This window comes from Ambystoma mexicanum, chromosome 2q, assembly GCF_040938575.1.
Source record: "Ambystoma mexicanum isolate Mex_15411 chromosome 2q, UKY_AmexF1_1, whole genome shotgun sequence".
NCBI classification, from domain to species: Eukaryota; Metazoa; Chordata; class Amphibia; order Caudata; family Ambystomatidae; genus Ambystoma; species Ambystoma mexicanum.
The window spans coordinates 1,436,125,142-1,436,148,925 of record NC_090924.1 but is presented as its reverse complement, the minus strand read 5'-3'; the positions used below and the strand labels follow the sequence as shown (position 1 = coordinate 1,436,148,925).

The 23,784-nt window shown below is 52.8% G+C and overlaps 1 protein-coding gene across 1 annotated transcript in view; it reads left to right on the top strand.

Annotated features, from left to right (window-relative positions):
* Positions 1 to 23,784, top strand: part of F8 (coagulation factor VIII) — a 906,500-nt gene that overhangs the window by 736,264 nt on the left and 146,452 nt on the right. Inside the window, exons 17-18 of the mRNA XM_069648978.1 lie at positions 856 to 1,084; positions 4,432 to 4,614. Of these exons, the coding sequence (XP_069505079.1) occupies positions 856 to 1,084; positions 4,432 to 4,614 (412 nt within the window). The remainder of the gene's footprint in view (positions 1 to 855; positions 1,085 to 4,431; positions 4,615 to 23,784) is intronic.

Sequence of the window (23,784 nt, the reverse complement as noted above, 5' to 3'; positions counted from 1 at the left end):
AAGACATCTCATCTCAAGTCCAACTCATTGCAGCCATCCCTTTGAAAGTCAGCTCTGTGAAATGTCCTTTTTGTGCAATTCTGCCTCAAACCTTTGCCTTGAAATGTTGGGATTGTTCTTGTTTACGCTTTTTAGTTATATCCCTCACCTCCTTATTACCAGATGGGGGTACCCCATTAAATTGGCATAACCTTACTCACCTCTCACTCCCCTTTACTTTCTTTACTTATTACTCATATGTTTCCCTACATCTTTCACTCTCCTTTCATGGCTTATTCCCCCTAAAAGTTATAAAAATATTGACATTTTTTAAACACATTTTAAGATGCTTCTTTTCCTCGTCCCCCGAACCCAAAATATGTGTGCGTTTTACATTAAAACCCATTGTGTAAATTTCTGGTGAAAGGAATACGCATTGAGAGATGAATTTCATTGAAGTAGATGAGATGGAACAGGTAGATACTGATCGTAGACACTTTGGCCAACATATGGAAGCTTGGTTGAAAGGATAGCTCCTTTCATTCCAGTTTTCCTGGGAATGTCTAGTGGGGGAACAGGTATTAAAGGGACATGCCTTACATGCCCAGGTTTATTGGAAGAGGCCTGCAAGCATTGAATGGCCTTGTTGTGTCCACTCTGGGTAGAAGAGGGTGGTTAGTGCTGATAGATCTGAGGCACAGGTCGACACTGAACAATGCTACACATCACTTCTTGGTGTATCTATCAGCCCTGGTGAGACATACATCTGTTTCTGCATATTTTGTGCATTTGTGTTGCCCCTAATGCAATGATATAGGTGGGATTAAGATGTTGCTCCAGCTCTGCATGTTAGTTAATCTGTGTCCTTTGCAATAGGAGAAGGACCTTCACTCTGGCTTGATTGGTCCTCTACTCGTCTGCCATCCCAATACGTTGAGCCAGGTCTTCGGAAGGCAGCTGGCTGTCCAGGAGTTCTCTCTCCTCTTCACTATCTTTGATGAGACTAAAAGCTGGTACCTGGCTGAGAACATCGAGAGGAACTGTCAAGCCCCCTGCCAAGTGCGGACAGAAGACCATGAATTCATCAGCAGCAACCGCTACCACGGTACGGGACCCAGTTGGATGTGGCTGTGCCTATTATGTGCATTGTGTGAGCAAATAGACATTTTGGTAGAAATACTGCAGGTATTTTGTATGACCTGACTCATCATCCATCGCAGATATCGTGAAATATTCTATTTTTTACTTTGATTATCTGATTGTGCATCATATTCGCACAACAATTTCTGCAGAAATGCAACCCTCAAATAACAACTGCCAACTTGTGTGAGAGAACTTCTGTGAGTTGGTTTTGTGAACACTGTCTTCTCAAAATATCTATCTTGTGCTGAAACCCATACACCAAGGAAACAAAACAAGACTTTATCAAAATCAAAATGAAACATCCTAGAAGTTATTGCAATGTTTCTGTCTCTCTCACAAAGTGATTAGTTGTTTTTTTATTCTGGACCAGATGAGGAAGATTTCACCTTTGTACCATACCCTGGTGGTTAAGCACTTCAGAAAAGGACAATATTGAGAGTAGATATTAATGTTCTCAAAACCATTTGCATACCTGTGTGCCACGTCGGAGCCAATGTGACTCCCATGGCCATCTCTGAAATCTGCATGTAGATGTGTCTCTACTAACTAAAACCATTTTTTTTAACACACTTCATTTAGCTCCATTATGAATCTGTGGGTACATTTAAGAATACTTTTAAATCATTGAGGACGTTATATGTGACATGTAGCACTGACTGTTGAGGAATGCTTATAGACAAGGCTTCAATTTCCGCATCCACCAAGAGCTGGTGATTAAGCTACAAATTGAGTGTTCTTAGTGGGTTCAATACAGTTGTTGTGTCCTTAATGAAAGGACACATTTCCTTTACAGTTCCTCTTTGCAAGAAATTCATCTTAGTGACAGTGGTTCCAGAACTGAACCTGATGTAGAACACAATGAATCTGCCATGGGACGGAGGGAGAAATGCCTTTACGTATTTTATGACTAGCACAACACATGGGGATCCTAGGCTGAAAAAAGTTGGAATCACAACTAAACAGTGGTAAGATGAAAGATGTACAATATTTATGTTATTAACAATAAATGGAGTGCAAAATAATGTGGGGCCGCTGTACTTTATTTGGGCCTCTGTTTGGCAATGAGGGGCTTCTTCAAGGTGATTTTGAAACCAGAAAAAGGAGGGTGTTCTTTATTTGTGGGGGTAATGAGTTGTGAACGCCATGACTGTAAATGAACTGAAGACGTATGGAGGAGGCTGGGGGGGGGGTGGGTGAAGTGTTATGACACGGATTCGCTCCGGGGATCCTTCAAGGGAGAGTTGTTTGTGTATAGATTTAAAGGCTAGAATCATGTTGATGTTCTTGATGTTGGGGGCCTGAGAGTTCCAGTGCTTTAGAGCAAGGGGTATGAAGTAGTGAAAGCAAGAGGCTTCTTACAGAGGGTGGGACACAGATAGAGTCGGCATGTGATTGTCTATTGAAGCTGGAGACATGCTCCAGGTTTGTCATTCTTATTTTTCCTGAAAATTGTCTACATTTGGTACATTTTCACAGGGAATGTGGAATGCTTCAGGTGATTAGCGTGTTGCAAATAGGACATGTTGCTTACTGCTACTGTGGGAGGGGAGGATGATGCCTCATGATGGGAGTTACAGCAGAGGTGGGATGGTTGGGAAGCCATGCTGAGCTCACTGCTAGTGGGTCATTCAGAGTTTTCTCATTAGCAGACGGCTATCATTTCCACATTGTATTCTTGGCTACACATGTAAAATGCAACAAACCCTTTGCCAATGCTTGTTTGTAGGCTGGAAATTGAATATATACAGTAGCAATTCATACTGATAGTTTTTAATGTTTTTAATGTACCAAAGGGTACACTTGGACACCTTTGCACATTTCATGACAAAGGCGGTGAGGAAAAGGGCATGGGCAATGACCACCTTTTCTCCCCCTTTGACAGTTCTTTAATCCATGCAGCAACGTTTAAGTTAGTATGGCAGAGTGGGGAGCGAGTAGCACCCAAAGGGAGGCTGGAGAAGTAATAATGTCTGCAGAGCAGTAGGCTACAGATGAGAGTTTTAGTGGTCTGGTAGGTGGCTTGTGGCCAGATCTTTGTCATATTCCATGGCATCAGTTATGCAGCTGTGGCAGTGGTGGTCATGAACTCATCACAGAGCTCAAGTTTAAAGGGTACTTTAACATTGTGAGATTTTGGGCAAGTCAAGGGGAAAAGATATAGGGACATGGGTGATGGACTGGACATTGGAGTCAAAGGGGATGATTAGATTTTCTAGAGCAATAGTATAGAGCAGGGGACAGCAGTCTGTGGCTATGCAGATATTTTGGACTATAACTCCCATCAGCCCTGGACAGCATAGTCAATGGTGAGTGATCATGGTAGTCATAGTTTAAAATATCTGGAGAGCAACAGGTTGCGGTCCTCTGGTATAGAGTTTAAAGAGGAGTGGGGCAGACACATAACCTTGGGGGCTCCCACTTGGAGAGGGCAGTTGATCATGTCAAGATGTTGATAATAATAATTTGGTGATTTGTATAGCGCTCCATGAGAATTTCCTCCAGATTCTAAACACTGCAATGATCAATTTTACTATTAATCCCTATGCTTGGTGCTCAATTTATTGACCTGAGGGGAGTGGAGTGGTGAAGGACTGAGTTGGCTAGACCAGTCAATCGAGCCCATGGCGCAATGCATTTTGCTGTTCCCAAAGCGAGCATGTTGCACTTCAGAATTCTTCACAGTCTAAGAGATAGAACTATTGCTCTGGCAAAAAGGAGACAGTCCAGGCCTGTGCAGAGTACTGCATGCCAAGGTTCTAGAGTGCATGTATGAGAAAAGGTGGTTGGCAGTGGCATTAATGCTCAGAGATCAATAAGGATGAGAATTAAGGAGAGTTTCGAGTGATGGGTATTACCTAGAAAGTTGGAGATATTATCTGCTTAATGTTGGCTGTGAAACCCAGATAGAATGGGGTCCCAGGATCCATTGGAGTCCAAGTAGCTGGTGATCCTGTTAAACCATACCCATTACAGAGCTGCGGAGTAGGAGAAACAAGGGGATGAGGCCAATAGCTGGGCTGTTGCAGTCAGCCGAGTGTTAATTTAAGATCGGAAGTAAAACAGCCATTTTGAAGCAGGCGGGGAGAGAGCAGTTTCATGTTCCCAGAACACAACCAGTCCTAAAGGAGAATTGTGCCAACGTTACAACATGGCATCAGCTTGGATAAACATGATTTACATTATACCTCTTGTTGGTGTGATCAGAACGACCGCAGGCTGGTGTCTAAATATTAGAGATTGTCTGGTTGGGGAGACTGTAGAACTCGATCAACCTGGTGCCTGACTGTTTCCTTCTATTCCCCCCTACAGCTATTAACGGCTATGTCCTGGATGCCCTGCCTGGACTGGTAATGGGTCAGCACCAGCGGGTACGATGGCACCTGCTGAATATGGGTGGCAATGAGGACATCCACGCGGTTTACTTCCATGGCCAGGCGCTCACGATCCGGACCGGACAGGAATACAGGATGGCTGTCTTCAACCTCTATCCAGGTAGGACTTATGCAGAACAGGATCATCACCTGCGGTGTTGCCCCAGGTGTGAGTGTCCCCGGGCTCGTAGGTTATCTAGTAGGGATGACTCAGGCTTGAGTGGTCCTGTGGAGACAAGCCAGGTATGAGTATCAGAAGGCAGCACATCCCCAAGTGGGTGATAGTGATGACCCACATCGAACTCATCCAGGGATGGCATGCCAGTTGGCAGAGCCGGCAGTGACAACCCAGCAATGGGTAATGTAAATGGGGCATATCCCGTGGCCTTAGAATTGTGGACCCAGGTTCTATTTACCTTGAGGCCCTAGGATTCCGTGAGGTGGAAATCTTCTTGTTACTGGCAAGTAGCACATCTACTGCATGTGGCAGAGCGGCCCAGCTATGAGTGCTTTGGAGCCGGCAAGTCCTTGACAAATGACAGGCCCAGTTTGTAATATCCTGAGTCGCCAAGCCAGGTAAGACTTATCTAGTGATGGTATGCCACTTGGGTGGTGATAGTGAAGACCCAGGTATGTGTTTTCTGGTAAAAACACATCCCCTATTATTTGGCAGTGAACATCCTGGTAAGATTGACAAATGAGCCATCCATAGGCTGCAGGCCCCTTGGCAGTACAGTAACAGGTCTGAGTTGTCATAGGCTGCAGGTCTCCTGGCAGTAAAGGCCAAGATATGAGTCCCCCAGAGGCTACAGATCCACTGACAGTAAAGGCCCATATGTGACTTGCCCAGAGGCTGCAGGTCTCCTGGCAATAGAGGCCCTGATATGAGTCCCCCAGAGGCTGTTGGACCCCTTTCAGTAAAGGCCCAGACATCAGTCCCGCAGAAGCTGCAGGACCCCTGGCAGTAAAAACCCAGATATGACTTGCCCAGAGGCTGCAGATTCACTGACAGTAATGGCCCAGATATGAGTTGCCCAGAGGCTGCAGGTCCCCTGGCAGTAAAGGTCCAGATATGAGATGCCCATAGGCTACAGGTCCCCTGGAAGTAATGGCCCAGATATGAGTTGTGCAGAGGTTGTAGGTCCCCTGGCAGCAAAGGCCCAGATATGACTTGCCCAGAGTTTGCAGGTACCCTGGCTGAAATGGCCCAGATATGAGTTTCCCAGAGGCTTCAGGTCCCCTGGCAGTAAAAGCCCAGATATAAGGTGCCTAGAGGCCGCAGGTCCCTTGCAGTAAAGGCCCAGATATGAGTTGCCTAGAGGCTGTAGGTCCCTTGGCAGTAAAGGCCCAGATACGACTTGCCCAGAGGTTGCAGGTCTACTGGCAGGCTACAAATCCACTGACAGTAAAGGCCCAGATATGACTTGCCCAGAGGCAGCAGGACCCCTGGCAGTAAAGGACCAGATATGACTTGCCCAGAGGATGCAGGTCCTCTGGCAGTAAAGACCCAGATATGACTTAACCAGAGGATGCAGGTCCCCTGGCAGTAAAGGCCCAGATATTAATTGCCCAGAGGCTTCAGGTTCCAAGGCAGTAAAGTCTCAGATATGAGTTGCCCAGAGGCTGTAGGTCCCCTGGCAGTGAAGGCCAAGATATGACTTTCCCAGAGGCTGCAGGTCCCCTGGCAGTAAAGGCCCAGATATGAGTCCCCCAGAGGCTACATATCCACTGACAGTAAAGTCCCAGATGTGACTTGCCCAGAGGCTGCAGGTCTCCTGGCAATAAAGGCCCTGATATGAGTCCCCCAGAGGCTGTTGGACCCCTTGCAGTAAAGGCCCAGACATCAGTCCCCCAGAAGCTGCAGGACCCCTGGCAGTAAAAGCCCAGATATGACATGCCCAGAGGCTGCAGGTCCCCTGGCAGTAAAGATCCAGATATGAGCTGCCCATAGGCTGCAGGTCCCCTGGCAGTAATGGCCCAGAAATGAGTTGTGCAGATGCTGCAGGTACCCTGGCATTAAAGGCCCAGATATGACTTGGCCAGAGGCTGTAGGTTCCCTTGCAGTAAAGGCCCAGATATGAGTTGCCCAGAGGCTGCAGGTCCCCTGGCAGTAAAGGTCCAGATATGACTTGCCCAGAGACTTCGTTTCCCCTGGCAGTAAAGGCACATGTATGAGTTGGCCAGAGGTTGTAGGTCTCCTGGCAGCAAAGGCCCAGATATGACTTTCCCAGAGTTTGCAGGTACCCTGGCTGAAATGGCCCAGATATGAGTTGCCCAGAGGCTTCAGGACCCCTGGCAGTAAAAGCCCAGATATAAGGTGCCTAGATGCTGCAGGTCCCTTGCAGTAAAGGCCCAGATATGAGTTGCCCAGAGGCTGCAGGTCCCTTGGCAGTAAACGACCAGATATGACTTGCACCAGAGGATGCAGGTCCTCTGGCAAAAAAAAGACCCAGATATGACTTACTCAGAGGATGCAGGTCCCCTGGCAGTAAAGGCCCAGATATTACTTGCCCAGAGGCTTCAGGTTCCAAGGCAGTAAAGTCTCAGAAATGAGTTGCCCAGAGGCTGTAGGTCCCCTGGCAGTGAAGGCCCAGATACGACTTTCCCAGAGGCTGCAGGTCTCCTGGCAGTAAAGGCCCAGATATGAGCCCCCCAGAGGCTACGGATCCACTGACAGTAAAGGCCCAGATATGACTTGCCCAGAGGCTGCAGGCCCCCTTGCAGTAAAGGCCCAGATATGACTTGCCCAGAGGCAGCAGGTCCCCTGGCAGTAAAGGACCAGATATGACTTGCCCACAGGCTGCAGTTCCTCTGGCAGTAAAGGCCCAGATATGAGTTGCCCAGAGGCTGCAGGTCCCCTGGCAGTGAAGGCCAAGATATGACTTTCCCAGAGGCTGTAGGGCCCCTGGCAGTAAAGGCCCGGATATGACTTGCCCAGATGCTGCAGGACCCCTGGCATTAAAGGCCTGGATATGAGTTCCCCAGAGGCTGCAGTTCTCCTGGCAGTAACGGCACAGATATGAGTTGGCCAGAGGTTGTAGGTCCCCAGGCAGTAAAGGCCCAGATATGACTTTCCCAGAGGCTGTAGGTCCCCTGGCAGTAAAGGCCCAGATATTACTTGCCCAGAGGTTGCAGGTTCCAAGGCAGTAAAGTCTCAGATATAAGTTGCCCAGAGGCTGCAGGACCCCTGGCATTAAAGGCCTGGATATGAGTTCCCCAGAGGCTGCAGTTCTCCTGGCAGTAATGGCACAGATATGAGTTGGCCAGAGGTTGTAGGTCCCCTGGCAGCAAAAGCCCAGATATGACTTTCCCAGAGGCTTCAGGACCCCCTGGCAGATATAAGGTGCCTAGATGCTGCAGGTCCCTTGCAGTAAAGGCCCAGATATGAGTTGCCTAGAGGCTGCAGGTCCCTTGGCAGTGAAGGCCCAGATACAACTTGCCCAGAGGCTGCAGGACTCCTGGCAGTAAAGGCCCAGATATGAGCCCCCCAGAGGCTACAGATCCACTGACAGTAAATGCCCAGATATGACTTGCCCAGAGGCTGCAGGCCCCCTTGAAGTAAAGGCCCAGATATGACTTGCCCAGAGGCAGCAGGTCCCCTGGCAGTAAAGGACCAGATATGACTTGACCAGAGACTTCAGTTCCCCTGGCAGTAAAGGCACATGTATGGGTTGGCCAGAGATTGTAGGTCCCCTGGAAGCAAAGGCCCAGATATGACTTGCCCAGAGTTTGCAGGTACCCTGGCTGAAATGGCTCAGATATGAGTTTCCCAGAGGCTTCAGGTCCCCTGGCAGTAAAAGCCCAGATATAAGGTGCCTAGATGCTGCAGGTCCCTTGCAGTAAAGGCCCAGATATGAGTTGCCCAGAGGCTGCAGGTCCCTTGGCAGTGAAGGCCCAGATACGACTTGCCTAGAGGCTGCAGGTCTCCTGGCAGTAAAGGCCCAGATATGAGCCCCCTAGAGGCTACAGATCCACTGACAGTAAAGGCCCAGATATGACTTGCCCAGAGGCTGCAGGCCCCCTTGCAGTAAAGGTCCAGATATGACTTGCCCAGAGACTTCAGTTCCCCTGGCAGTAAAGGCACATGTATGAGTTGGCCAGAGGTTGTAGGTCCCCTGGCAGCAAAGGCCCAGATATGACTTGCCCAGAGTTTGCAGGTACCCTGGCTGAAATGGCTCAGATATGAGTTTCCCAGAGGCTTCAGGTCCCCTGGCAGTAAAAGCCCAGATATAAGGTGCCTAGAGGCTGCAGGTCCCTTGCAGTAAAAGCCCAGATATGAGTTGCCTAGAGGCTGCAGGTCCCTTGGCAGTAAAGGCCCAGATACAACTTGCCCAGAGGTTGCAGGTCTCCTGGCAGTAAAGGCCCAGATATGAGCCCCCTAGAGGCTACAGATCCACTGACAGTAAAGGCCCAGATATGACTTGCCCAGAGGCTGCAGGCCCCCTTGCAGTAAAGGCCCAGATATGACTTGCCCAGAGGTAGCAGGGCCCCTGGCAGTAAAGGACCAGATATGACTTGCCCAGAGGATGCAGGTCCTCCTGCAGTAAAGACCCAGATATGACTTACCCAGAGGATGCAGGTCCCCTGGCAGAAAAGGCCCAGATATTACTTGCCCAGAGGCTTCAGGTTCCAAGGCAGTAAAGTCTCAGAAATGAGTTGCCCAGAGGCTGTAGGTCCCCTGGCAGTGAAGGCCAAGATATGACTTTCCAAGAGGCTGCAGGTCCCCTGGTAGTAAAGGCCCAGATATGAGTCCCCCAGAGGCTACATATCCACTGACAGTAAAGGCCCAGATGTGACTTGCCCAGAGGCTGCAGGTCCCCTGGCAATAAAGGCCCTGATATGAGTCCCCAAGAGGCTGTTGGACCCCTTGCAGTAAAGGCCCAGACATCAGTCCCCCAGAAGCTGCAGGACCCCTGGCAGTAAAAGACCAGATATGACTTGCCCAGAGGCTGCAGGTCCCCTGGCAGTAAAGGTCCAGATATGAGCTGCCCATAGGCTGCAGGTCCCCTGGCAGTAATGGCCCAGAAATGAGTTGTGCAGATGCTGCAGGTACCCTGGCATTAAAGGCCCAGATATGACTTGGCCAGAGGCTGTAGGTTCCCTTGCAGTAAAGGCCCAGATATGAGTTGCCCAGAGGCTGCAGGTCCCCTGGCAGTAAAGGTCCAGATATGACTTGCCCAGAGACTTCAGCTCCCCTGGCAGTAAAGGCACATGTATGAGTTGGCCAGAGGTTGTAGGTCTCCTGGCAGCAAAGGCCCAGATATGACTTTCCCAGAGTTTGCAGGTACCCTGGCTGAAATGGCCAAGATATGAGTTGCCCAGAGGCTTCAGGACCCCTGGCAGTAAAAGCCCAGATATAAGGTGCCTAGATGCTGCAGGTCCCTTGCAGTAAAGGCCCAGATATGAGTTGCCCAGAGGCTGCAGGTCCCTTGGCAGTGAAGGCCCAGATACGACTTGCCCAGAGGCTGCAGGTCTCCTGGCAGTAAAGGCCCAGATATGAGCCCCCAGAGGCTACAGATCCACTGACAGTAAAGGCCCAGATATGACTTGCCCAGAGGCTGCAGGCCCCCTTGAAGTAAAGGCCCAGATATGACTTGCCCAGAGGCAGCAGGTCCCCTGGCAGTAAAGGACCAGATATGACTTGCCCAGAGGCCTCAGTTCCCCTGGCAGTAAAGGCACATGTATGAGTTGGCCAGAGGTTGTAGGTCCCCTGGCAGCAAAGGCCCAGATATGACTTGCCCAGAGTTTGCAGGTACCCTTGCTGAAATGGCTCAGATATGAGTTTCCCAGAGGCTTCAGGTCCCCTGGCAGTAAAAGCCCAGATATAAGGTGCCTAGAGGCTGCAGGTCCCTTGCAGTAAAGGCTCAGATATGAGTTGCCTAGAGGCTACAGGTCCCTTGGCAGTAAATGCCCAGATACGACTTGCCCAGAGGTTGCAGGTCTCCTGGCAGTAAAGGCCCAGATATGAGCCCCCTAGAGGCTACAGATCCACTGACAGTAAAGGCCCAGATATGACTTGCCCAGAGGCTGCAGGCCCCCTTGCAGTAAAGGCCCAGATATGACTTGCCCAGAGGCTGCAGGTCTCCTGGCAGTAAAGGCCCAGATATGAGCCCCCAGAGGCTACAGATCCACTGACAGTAAAGGCCCAGATATGACTTGCCCAGAGGCTGCAGGCCCCCTTGAAGTAAAGGCCCAGATATGACTTGCCCAGAGGCAGCAGGTCCCCTGGCAGTAAAGGACCAGATATGACTTGCCCAGAGGCTTCAGTTCCCCTGGCAGTAAAGGCACATGTATGAGTTGGCCAGAGGTTGTAGGTCCCCTGGCAGCAAAGGCCCAGATATGACTTGCCCAGAGTTTGCAGGTACCCTGGCTGAAATGGCTCAGATATGAGTTTCCCAGAGGCTTCAGGTCCCCTGGCAGTAAAAGCCCAGATATAAGGTGCCTAGAGGCTGCAGGTCCCTTGCAGTAAAGGCTCATATATGAGTTGCCTAGAGGCTGCAGGTCCCTTGGCAGTAAAGGCCCAGATACGACTTGCCCAGAGGTTGCAGGTCTCCTGGCAGTAAAGGACCAGATATGACTTGCCCAGAGGATGCAGGTCCTCTGGCAGTAAAGACCCAGATATGACTTACCCAGAGGATGCAGGTCCCCTGGCAGAAAAGGCCCAGATATTACTTGCCCAGAGGCTTCAGGTTCCAAGGCAATAAAGTCTCAGAAATGAGTTGCCCAGAGGCTGTAGGTCCCCTGGCAGTGAAGGCCCAGATACGACTTGCCCAGAGGCTGCAGGTCTCCTGGCAGTAAAGGCCCAGATATGAACCCCCCAGAGGCTACAGATCCACTGACAGTAAAGGCCCAGATATGACTTGCCCAGAGGCTGCAGGCCCCCTTGCAGTAAAGGCCCAGATATGACTTGCCCAGAGGCAGCAGGTCCCCTGGCAGTAAAGGACCAGATATGACTTGCTCACAGGCTGCAGTTCCTGTGGCAGTAAAGGCCCAGATATGAGTTGCCCAGAGGCTGCAGGTCCCCTGGCAGTGAAGGCCCGGATATGACTTGCCCAGATGCTGCAGGACCCCTGGCATTAAAGGCCTGGATATGAGTTCCCCAGAGGCTGCAGTTCTCCTGGCAGTAATGGCACAGATATGAGTTGGCCAGAGGTTGTAGGTCCCCTGGGAGCAAAGGCCCAGATATGACTTTCCCAGAGGCTTCAGGTCCCCAGGCAGTAAAGGCCCAGATATGACTTTCCCAGAGGCTGTAGGTCCCCTGGCAGTAAAGGCCCAGATATTACTTGCCCAGAGGTTGCAGGTTCCAAGGCAGTAAAGTCTCAGATATAAGTTGCCCAGATGCTGCAGGTCCCCTGGCAGTGAAGGCCAAGATATGACTTTCCCAGAGGCTGCAGGACCCCTGGCATTAAAGGCCTGGATATGAGTTCCCCAGAGGCTGCAGTTCTCCTGGCAGTAATGGCACAGATATGAGTTGGCCAGAGGTTGTAGGTCCCCTGGCAGCAAAAGCCCAGATATGACTTTCCCAGAGGCTTCAGGACCCCTGGCAGTAAAAGCCCAGATATAAGGTGCCTAGATGCTGCAGGTCCCTTGCAGTAAAGGCCCAGATATGAGTTGCCCAGAGGCTGCAGGTCCCTTGGCAGTGAAGGCCCAGATACGACTTGCCCAGAGGCTGCAGGTCTCCTGGCAGTGAAGGACCAGATATGAGCCCCCCAGAGGCTACAGATCCACTGACAGTAAAGGCCCAGATATGACTTGCCCAGAGGCTGCAGGCCCCCTTGAAGTAAAGGCCCAGATATGACTTGCCCAGAGGCAGCAGGTCCCCTGGCAGTAAAGGACCAGATTTGACTTGCCCAGAGACTTCAGTTCCCTTGGCAGTAAAGGCACATGTATGAGTTGGCCAGAGGTTGTAGGTCCCCTGGCAGCAAAGGCCCAGATATGACTTGCCCAGAGTTTGCAGGTACCCTGGCTGAAATGGCTCAGATATGAGTTTCCCAGAGGCTTCAGGTCCCCTGGCAGTAAAAGCCCAGATATAAGGTGCCTAGAGGCTGCAGGTCCCTTGCAGTAAAGGCCCAGATATGAGTTGCCTAGAGGCTGCAGGTCCCTTGGCAGTAAAGGCCCAGATACGACTTGCCCAGAGGTTGCAGGTCTCCTGGCAGTAAAGGCCCAGATATGAGCCCCCTAGAGGCTACAGATCCACTGACAGTAAAGGCCCAGATATGACTTGCCCAGAGGCTGCAGGCCCCCTTGCAGTAAAGGCCCAGATATGACTTGCCCAGAGGTAGCAGGGCCCCTGGCAGTAAAGGACCAGATATGACTTGCCCAGAGGATGCAGGTCCTCTGGCAGTAAAGACCCAGATATGACTTACCCAGAGGATGCAGGTCCCCTGGCAGTAAAGGCCCAGATATTACTTGCCCAGAGGCTTCAGGTTCCAAGGCAGTAAAGTCTCAGAAATGAGCTGCCCAGAGGCTGTAGGTCCCCTGGCAGTGAAGGCCAAGATATGACTTTCCCAGAGGCTGCAGGTCCCATGGCCGTAAAGGCCCAGATATGAGTCCCCCAGAGGCTACATATCCACTGACAGTAAAGTCCCAGATGTGACTTGCCCAGAGGCTGCAGGTCTCCTGGCAATAAAGGCCCTGATATGAGTCCCCCAGAGGCTGTTGGACCCCTTGCAGTAAAGGCCCAGACATCAGTCCCCCAGAAGCTGCAGGACCCCTGGCAGTAAAAGCCCAGATATGACATGCCCAGAGGCTGCAGGTCCCCTGGCAGTAATGGCCCAGAAATGAGTTGTGCAGATGCTGCAGGTCCCCTGGCAGCAAAGGCCCAGATATGACTTTCCCAGAGTTTGCAGGTACCCTGGTTGAAATGGCCCAGATATGAGTTGCCCAGAGGCTTCAGGTCCCCTGGCAGCAAAAGCCCAGATATAAGGTGCCTAGAGGCCGCAGGTCCCTTGCAGTAAAGGCCCAGATATGAGTTGCCTAGAGGCTGTAGGTCCCTTGGCAGTAAAGGCCCAGATACGACTTGCCCAGAGGTTGCAGGTCTACTGGCAGGCTACAAATCCACTGACAGTAAAGGCCCAGATATGACTTGCCCAGAGGCTGCAGGCCCCCTTGCAGTAAAGGCCCAGATATGACTTGCCCAGAGGCAGCAGGACCCCTGGCAGTAAAGGACCAGATATGACTTGCCCAGAGGATGCAGGTCCTCTGGCAGTAAAGACCCAGATATGACTTAACCAGAGGATGCAGGTCCCCTGGCAGTAAAGGCCCAGATATGACTTGCCCAGAGGCAGCAGGTCCACTGGCAGTAAAGGACCAGATATGACTTGCTCACAGGCTGCAGTTCCTCTGGCAGTAAAGGCCCAGATATGAGTTGCCCAGAGGCTGCAGGTCCCCTGGCAGTGAAGGCCAAGATATGACTTTCCCAGAGGCTGTTGGTCCCCTGGCAGTAAAGGCCCGGATATGACTTGCCCAGATGCTGCAGGACCCCTGGCATTAAAGGCCTGGATATGAGTTCCCCAGAGGCTGCAGTTCTCCTGGCAGTAACGGCACAGATATGAGTTGGCCAGAGGTTGTAGGTCCCCTGGCAGCAAAGGCCCAGATATGACTTTCCCAGAGGCTTCAGGTCCCCAGGCAGTAAAGGCCCAGATATGACTTTCCCAGAGGCTGTAGGTCCCCTGGCAGTAAAGGCCCAGATATTACTTGCCCAGAGGTTGCAGGTTCCAAGTCAGTAAAGTCTCAGATATAAGTTGCCCAGAGGCTGCAGGTCCCCTGGCAGTGAAGGCCAAGATATGACTTTCCCAGAGGCTGCAGGACCCCTGGCATTAAAGGCCTGGATATGAGTTCCCCAGAGGCTGCAGTTCTCCTGGCAGTAATGGCATAGAAATGAGTTGCCCAGAGGTTCTAGGTCCCCTGGCAGCAAAGGCCCAGATATGACTTTCCCAGAGGCTTCAGGTCCCCAGGCAGTAAAGGCCCAGATATGACTTTCCCAGAGGCTGTAGGTCCCCTGGCAGTAAAGGCCCGGATATGACTTGCCCAGAGGCTGCAGGACCCCTGGCATTAAAGGCCTGGATATGAGTTCCCCAGAGGCTGCAGTTCTCCTGGCAGTAACGGCACAGATATGAGTTGGCCAGAGATTGTAGGTCCCCTGGCAGCAAAGGCCCAGATATGACTTTCCCAGAGGCTTCAGGTCCCCAGGCAGTAAAGGACCAGATATGAGATGCCTAGAGGCAGCAGGCCCCTGGCAGTAAAGGCCCAGATATGAGATGCCCAGAGGCGGTAGGTCTCCTGGCAGTAAAGGCTCAGATATGACTTGCCCAGAGGCTGCAGGTCCCCTGGCAGTAAAGACCCAGATAGGAGTTGCCCAGAGGCTGCAGGTTGCCTAGCAGTAAAGGCCCAGATATGAGTTTCCCAGAGGCTGCAGGTCCCCTGGCAGTAAAGGTCCAGATATGACTTGCCCAGAGACTTCAGTTCCCCTGGCAGTAAAGGCACATATATGAGTTGGCCAGAGGTTGTAAGTCCCCTGGCAGCAAAGGCCCAGATATGACTTGCCAAGAGTTTGCCGGTCCCCTGGCTGAAATGGCCCAGATATGACTTGCCTAGAGGCTTCAGGTCCCCTGGGGGGTAAAAGCCCAGATATAAGGTGCCTAGAGGCTGCAGGTCCCTTGCAGTAAAGGCCCAGATATGAGTTGCCTAGAGGCTGCAGGTCCCTTGGCAGTAAAGGACTTGCCCAGAGGCTGCAGGTCCCCTTGCAGTAAAGGCCCAGATATGACTTGCCCAGAGGCAGCAGGTCCACTGGCAGTAAAGGCCCAGATATGAGTTGCCCAGAGGCTGCAGGTCCCCTGGCAGTGAAGGCCAGGATATGACTTTTCCAGAGGCTGTAGGTCCCCTGGCAGTAAAGGCCCGGATATGACTTGCCCAGATGCTGCAGGACCCCTGGCATTAAAGGCCTGGATATGAGTTCCCCAGAGGCTGCAGTTCTCCTGGCAGTAACGGCACAGATATGAGTTGGCCAGAGGTTGTAGGTCCCCTGGCAGCAAAGGCCCAGATATGACTTTCCCAGAGGCTTCAGGTCCCCAGGCAGTAAAGGCCCAGATATGACTTTCCCAGAGGCTGTAGGTCCCCTGGCAGTAAAGGCCCGGATATGACTTGCCCAGAGGCTGCAGGACCCCTGGCATTAAAGGCCTGGATATGAGTTCCCCAGAGGCGGCAGTTCTCCTGGCAGTAACGGCACAGATATGAGTTGGCCAGAGGTTGTAGGTCCCCTGGCAGCAAAGGCCCAGATATGACTTTCCCAGAGGCTTCAGGTCCCCAGGCAGTAAAGGACCAGATATGAGATGCCTAGAGGCAGCAGGCCCCTGGCAGTAAAGGCCCAGATATGAGATGCCCAGAGGCGGTAGGTCTCCTGGCAGTAAAGGCTCAGATATGACTTGCCCAGAGGCTGCAGGTCCCCTGGCAGTAAAGACCCAGATAGGAGTTGCCCAGAGGCTGCAGGTTGCCTAGCAGTAAAGGCCCAGATATGAGTTTCCCAGAGGCTGCAGGTCCCCTGGCAGTAAAGGTCCAGATATGACTTGCCCAGAGACTTCAGTTCCCCTGGCAGTAAAGGCACATATATGAGTTGGCCAGAGGTTGTAGGTCCCCTGGCAGCAAAGGCCCAGATATGACTTGCCAAGAGTTTGCCGGTCCCCTGGCTGAAATGGCCCAGATATGACTTGCCTAGAGGCTTCAGGTCCCCTGGGGGGTAAAAGCCCAGATATAAGGTGCCTAGAGGCTGCAGGTCCCTTGCAGTAAAGGCCCAGATATGAGTTTCCTAGAGGCTGCAGGTCCCTTGGCAGTAAAGGACTTGCCCAGAGGCTGCAGGTCCCCTTGCAGTAAAGGCCCAGATATGACTTGCCCAGAGGCAGCAGGTCCACTGGCAGTAAAGGACCAGATATGACTTGCCCACAGGCTGCAGTTCCTCTGGCAGTAAAGGCCCAGATATGAGTTGCCCAGAGGCTGCAGGTCCCCTGGCAGTGAAGGCCAAGATATGACTTTCCCAGAGGCTGTAGGTCCCCTGGCAGTAAAGGCCCGGATATGACTTACCCAGATGCTGCAGGACCCCTGGCATTAAAGGCCTGGATATGAGTTCCCCAGAGGCTGCAGTTCTCCTGGCAGTAACGGCACAGATATGAGTTGGCCAGAGGTTGTAGGTCCCCTGGCAGCAAAGGCCCAGATATGACTTTCCCAGAGGCTTCAGGTCCCCAGGCAGTAAAGGCCCAGATATGACTTTCCCAGAGGCTGTAGGTACCCTGGCAGTACAGGCCCAGATATTACTTGCCCAGAGGTTGCAGGTTCCAAGTCAGTAAAGTCTCAGATATAAGTTGCCCAGAGGTTGCAGGTCCCCTGGCAGTGAAGGCCAAGATATGACTTTCCCAGAGGCTGCAGGACCCCTGGCATTAAAGGCATGGATATGAGTTCCCCAGAGGCTGCAGTTCTCCTGGCAGTAATGGCATAGAAATGAGTTGCCCAGAGGTTCTAGGTCCCCTGGCAGCAAAGGCCCAGATATGACTTTCCCAGAGGCTTCAGGTCCCCAGGCAGTAAAGGCCCAGATATGACTTTCCCAGAGGCTGTAGGTCCCCTGGCAGTAAAGGCCCGGATATGACTTGCCCAGAGGCTGCAGGACCCCTGGCATTAAAGGCCTGGATATGAGTTCCCCAGAGGCTGCAGTTTCCCCTGGCAGTAACGGCACAGATATGAGTTGGCCAGAGGTTGTAGGTCCCCTGGCAGCAAAGGCCCAGATATGACTTTCCCAGAGGCTTCAGGTCCCCAGGCAGTAAAGGACCAGATATGAGATGCCTAGAGGCAGCAGGCCCCTGGCAGTAAAGGCCCAGATATGAGATGCCCAGAGGCGGTAGGTCTCCTAGCAGTAAAGGCTCAGATATGACTTGCCCAGAGGCTGCAGGTCCCCTGGCAGTAAAGACCCAGATAGGAGTTGCCCAGAGGCTGCAGGTTGCCTAGCAGTAAAGGCCGAGATATGAGTTTCCCAGAGGCTGCAGGTCCCCTGGCAGTAAAGGTCCAGATATGACTTGCCCAGAGACTTCAGTTCCCCTGGCAGTAAAGGCACATATATGAGTTGGCCAGAGGTTGTAGGTCCCCTGGCAGCAAAGGCCCAGATATGACTTGCCAAGAGTTTGCCGGTCCCCTGGCTGAAATGGCCCAGATATGACTTGCCTAGAGGCTTCAGGTCCCCTGGGGGGTAAAAGCCCAGATATAAGGTGCCTAGAGGCTGCAGGTCCCTTGCAGTAAAGGCCCAGATATAAGTTGCCTAGAGGCTGCAGGTCCCTTGGCAGTAAAGGACTTGCCCAGAGGCTGCAGGTCTTCTGGCAGTAAAGGGCCAGATATGAGCCCCCCAGAGGCTACATATCCACTGACAGTAAAGGCCCAGATATGAGTTGCCCAGAGGCTGCAGGCCCCCTTGCAGTAAAGGCCCAGATATGAGTTGCCCAGAGGATGCAGGTCCCCTGGCAGAAAAGTCCCAGATATTAGTTGCCCAGAGGCTGCAGGTCCCCTGGCAGTAAAGTCTCGGATATGAGTTGCCCAGAGGCTGTAGGTCCCCTGGCAGTGAAGGCCAAGATATGACTTTCCCAGAGCCTGCAGGTCCCCTGGCAGTAAAGGCCCGGATATGACGTGCCCAGAGGCTGCAGGACCCCTGGCATTAAAGGCCTGGATATGAGTTCCCCAGAGGCTGCAGCTCTCCTGGTAGTAAAGGCACAGATATGAGTTGGCCAGAGGTTGTAGGTCCCCTGGCAGCAAATGCCCAGATATGACTTTCCCAGAGGCTTCAGGTCCCCAGGCAGTAAAGAACCAGATATGAGATGCCCAGAGGCAGCAGGTCCCTGGCAGTAAAGGCCCAGATATGAGATGCCCAGAGGCAGCAGGTCCATTGGCAGTAAAGGCCCAGATATGAGTTGCCCAGAGGCGGTAGGTCTCCTGGCAGTAAAGGCGCATATATGACTTGCCCAGAGGCTGCAGGTCCCATGGCAGTAAAGACCCAGATATGACTTGCCCAGAGGCTGCAGGTCCCCTGGCAGTAAAGTCCCAGATATGAGTTGGCCAGAGGTTGTAGGTCCCCTGGCAGTAAAGGCTCAGATATGACTTGCTCTGAGGCTGCCGGTCCCCTGGCAGTAAAGGCCCAGATATGAGTTACAAAGAGGCTGCAGGTCGCCTAGCAGTAAAAGCCCAGATAGGAGTTGCCCAGAGGCTGTATGTCCACTGCAGTATAGGCCAGATATATGTTTCCCAGAGACTGCAGGACTCCTGACAGTAAAGGCCCCGGCTGTGAGCTGCCCAGAGGCTGCAGGTCGACTGGCAGTAAAAGCCCAGATATGAGTTGTCCAGAGGCTGCAGGTCCCCTGCTAGTAAAGGCCCAGATGTGACTTGCCAGAGGCTGCAGGTCCCCTTGCATTAAATGTCCAGATATGAGTTGCCCAGAGGCTGCAGTTCCCCTGGCAGTAAAGGCCCAGATATGAGTTGCCCAGAGGCTGCTGTTCCCCTTGCAGTAAAGGTCCAGATATGAGTTGCCCAGAGGCTGCAGTTCCCCTGGCAGTAAAGGCCCAGATATGAGTTACCCAGAGGCTACAGTTCCCCTGGCAGTAAAGGCCCAGATATGAGTTGGCCAGAGGCTGCAGGTCCCCTGCTAGTAAAGGCCCAGATGTGACTTGCCAGAGGCGGTAGGTCTCCTGGCAGTAAAGGCGCAGATATTAGTTGCTCAGAGGCTGCAGTTCCCCTGGCAGTAAAGGTCCAGATATGAGTTTCCCAGAGGCCACAGTGCCCCTGGCAGTAAAGGCCCAGATATGAGTTGCCCAGAGGCTGCAGTTCCCCTGGCAATAGAGGTCCAGATATGAGTTGCCCAGAGGCTGCAGTTCCCCTGGCAGTAAAGGTCCAATTATGAGTTGCCCAGAGGCTGCAGTTCCCCTGGCAGTAAAGGCCCAGATATGAGTTGGCCAGAGGCTGCAGGTCCCCTGCTAGTAAAGGCCCAGATGTGACTTGCCAGAGGCTGCAGGTCCCCTTGCATTAAAGGTCCAGATATGAGTTGCCCAGAGGCTGCAGTTCCCCTGGCAATAAAGGCCCAGATATGAGTTGCCCAGAGTTTGCAGGTACCCTGGCTGAAATGGCTCAGATATGAGTTTCCCAGAGGCTTCAGGTCCCCTGGCAGTAAAAGCCCAGATATAAGGTGCCTAAAGGCTGCAGGTCCCTTGCAGTAAAGGCCCAGATATGAGTTGCCTAGAGGCTGCAGGTCCCTTGGCAGTAAAGGCCCAGATACGACTTGCCCAGAGGTTGCAGGTCTCCTGGCAGTAAAGGCCCAGATATGAGCCCCCTAGAGGCTACAGATCCACTGACAGTAAAGGCCCAGATATGACTTGCCCAGAGGCTGCAGGCCCCCTTGCAGTAAGGGCCCAGATATGACTTGCCCAGAGGCAGCAGGGCCCCTGGCAGTAAAGGACCAGATATGACTTGCCCAGAGGATGCAGGTCCTCTGGCAGTAAAGACCCAGATATGACTTACCCAGAGGATGCAGGTCCCCTGGCAGTAAAGGCACAGATATTACTTGCCCAGAGGCTTCAGGTTCCAAGGCAGTAAAGTCTCAGAAATGAGTTGCCCAGAGGCTGTAGGTCCCCTGGCAGTGAAGGCCCAGATACGACTTGCCCAGAGGCTGCAGGTCTACTGGCAGTAAAGGCCCAGATATGAGCCCCCCAGAGGCTACAGATCCACTGACAGTAAAGGCCCAGATATGACTTGCCCAGAGGCTGCAGGCCCCCTTGCAGTAAAGGCCCAGATATGACTTGCCCAGAGGCAGCAGGTCCCCTGGCAGTAAAGGACCAGATATGACTTGCCCACAGGCTGCAGTTCCTCTGGCAGTAAAGGCCCAGATATGAGTTGCCCAGAGGCTGCAGGTCCCCTGGCAGTGAAGGCCAAGATATGACTTTCCCAGAGGCTGTAGGTCCCCTGGCAGTAAAGGCGCGGATATGACTTGCCCAGATGCTGCAGGACCCCTGGCATTAAAGGCCTGGATATGAGTTCCCCAGAGGCTGCAGTTCTCCTGGAAGTAACGGCACAGATATGAGTTGGCCAGAGGTTGGAGGTCCCCTGTCAGCAAAGGCCCAGATATGACTTTCCCAGAGGCTTCAGGTCCCCAGGCAGTAAAGGCCCAGATATGACTTTCCCAGAGGCTGTAGGTCCCCTGGCAGTAAAGGCCCAGATATTACTTGCCCAGAGGTTGCAGGTTCCAAGGCAGTAAAGTCTCAGATATAAGTTGCCCAGAGGCTGCAGGTCCCCTGGCAGTGAAGGCCAAGATATGACTTTCCCAGAGGCTGCAGGACCCCTGGCATTAAAGGCCTGGATATGAGTTCCCTAGAGGCTGCAGTTCTCCTGGCAGTAATGGCACAGATATGAGTTGGCCAGAGGTTGAAGGTCTCCTGGCAGCAAAAGCCCAGATATGACTTTCCCAGAGGCTTCAGGACCCCTGGCAGTAAAAGCCCAGATATAAGGTGCCTAGATGCTGCAGGTCCCTTGCAGTAAAGGCCCAGATATGAGTTGCCCAGAGGCTGCAGGTCCCTTGGCAGTGAAGGCCCAGATACAACTTGCCCAGAGGCTGCAGGTCTCCTGGCAGTAAAGGCCCAGATATGAGCCCCCCAGAGGCTACAGATCCACTGACAGTAAAGGCCCAGATATGACTTGCCCAGAGGCTGCAGGCCCCCTTGAGGTAAAGGCCCAGATATGACTTGCCCAGAGGCAGCAGGTCCCCTGGCAGTAAAGGACCAGATATGACTTGCCCAGAGACTTCAGTTCCCCTGGCAGTAAAGGCACATGTATGGGTTGGCCAGAGGTTGTAGGTCCCCTGGCAGCAAAGGCCCAGATATGACTTGCCCAGGGTTTGCAGGTACCCTGGCTGAAATGGCTCAGATATGAGTTTCCCAGAGGCTTCAGGTCCCCTGGCAGTAAAAGCCCAGATATAAGGTGCCTAGAGGCTGCAGGTCCCTTGCAGTAAAGGCCCAGATATGAGTTGCCTAGAGGCTGCAGGTCCCTTGGCAGTAAAGGCCCAGATACAACTTGCCCAGAGGTTGCAGGTCTCCTGGCAGTAAAGGCCCAGATATGAGCCCCCTAGAGGCTACAGATCCACTGACAGTAAAGGCCCAGATATGACTTGCCCAGAGGCTGCAGGCCCCCTTGCAGTAAAGGCCCAGATATGACTTGCCCAGAGGTAGCAGGGCCCCTGGCAGTAAAGGACCAGATATGACTTGCCCAGAGGATGCAGGTCCTCCTGCAGTAAAGACCCAGATATGACTTACCCAGAGGATGCAGGTCCCCTGGCAGTAAAGGCCCAGATATTACTTGCCCAGAGGCTTCAGGTTCCAAGGCAGTAAAGTCTCAGAAATGAGCTGCCCAGAGGCTGTAGGTCCCCTGGCATTGAAGGCCAAGATATGACTTTCCCAGAGGCTGCAGGTCCCCTGGCAGTAAAGGGCCAGATATGAGTCCCCCAGAGGCTACATATCCACTGACAGTAAAGGCCCAGATGTGACTTGCCCAGAGGCTGCAGGTCTCCTGGCAATAAAGGCCCTGATATGAGTCCCCCAGAGGCTGTTGGACCCCTTGCAGTAAAGGCCCAGACATCAGTTCCCCAGAAGCTGCAGGGCCCCTGGCAGTAAAAGCCCAGATATGACATGCCCAGAGGCTGCAGGTCCCCTGGCAGTAAAGGTCCAGATATGAGCTGCCCATAGGCTGCAGGTCCCCTGGCAGTAAAGGGCCAGATATGAGTCCCCCAGAGGCTACATATCCACTGACAGTAAAGGCCCAGATGTGACTTGCCCAGAGGCTGCAGGTCTCCTGGCAATAAAGGCCCTGATATGAGTCCCCCAGAGGCTGTTGGACCCCTTGCAGTAAAGGCCCAGACATCAGTTCCCCAGAAGCTGCAGGGCCCCTGGCAGTAAAAGCCCAGATATGACATGCCCAGAGGCTGCAGGTCCCCTGGCAGTAAAGGTCCAGATATGAGCTGCCCATAGGCTGCAGGTCCCCTGGCAGTAAAAGCCCAGATATAAGGTGCCTAGATGCTGCAGGTCCCTTGCAGTAAAGGCCCAGATATGAGTTGCCCAGAGGCTGCAGGTCCCTTGGCAGTGAAGGCCCAGATACGACTTGCCCAGAGGCTGCAGGTCTCCTGGCAGTAAAGGCCCAGATATGAGCCCCCTAGAGGCTACAGATCCACTGACAGTAAAGGCCCAGATATGACTTGCCCAGAGGCTGCAGGCCCCCTTGCAGTAAAGGTCCAGATATGACTTGCCCAGAGACTTCAGTTCCCCTGGCAGTAAAGGCACATGTATGAGTTGGCCAGAGGTTGTAGGTCCCCTGGCAGCAAAGGCCCACATATGACTTGCCCAGAGTTTGCAGGTACCCTGGCTGAAATGGCTCAGATATGAGTTTCCCAGAGGCTTCAGGTCCCCTGGCAGTAAAAGCCCAGCTATAAGGTGCCTAGAGGCTGCAGGTCCCTTGCAGTAAAGGCCCAGATATGAGTTGCCTAGAGGCTGCAGGTCCCTTGGCAGTAAAGGCCCAGATACGACTTGCCCAGAGGTTGCAGGTCTCCTGGCAGTAAAGGCCCAGATATGAGCCCCCTAGAGGCTACAGATCCACTGACAGTAAAGGCCCAGATATGACTTGCCCAGAGGCTGCAGGCCCCCTTGCAGTAAAGGCCCAGATATGACTTGCCAAGAGGCTGCAGGTCTCCTGGCAGTAAAGGCCCAGATATGAGCCCCCAGAGGCTACAGATCCACTGACAGTAAAGGCCCAGATATGACTTGCCCAGAGGCTGCAGGCCCCCTTGAAGTAAAGGCCCAGATATGACTTGCCCAGAGGCAGCAGGTCCCCTGGCAGTAAAGGACCAGATATGACTTGCCCAGAGGCTTCAATTCCCCTGGCAGTAAAGGCACATGTATGAGTTGGCCAGAGGTTGTAGGTCCCCTGGCAGCAAAGGCCCAGATATGACTTGCCCAGAGTTTGCAGGTACCCTGGCTGAAATGGCTCAGATATGAGTTTCCCAGAGGCTTCAGGTCCCCTGGCAGTAAAAGCCCAGATATAAGGTGCCTAGAGGCTGCAGGTCCCTTGCAGTAAAGGCTCAGATATGCGTTGCCTAGAGGCTGCAGGTCCCTTGGCAGTAAAGGCCCAGATACGACTTGCCCAGAGGTTGCAGGTCTCCTGGCAGTAAAGGACCAGATATGACTTGCCCAGAGGATGCAGGTCCTCTGGCAGTAAAGACCCAGATATGACTTAC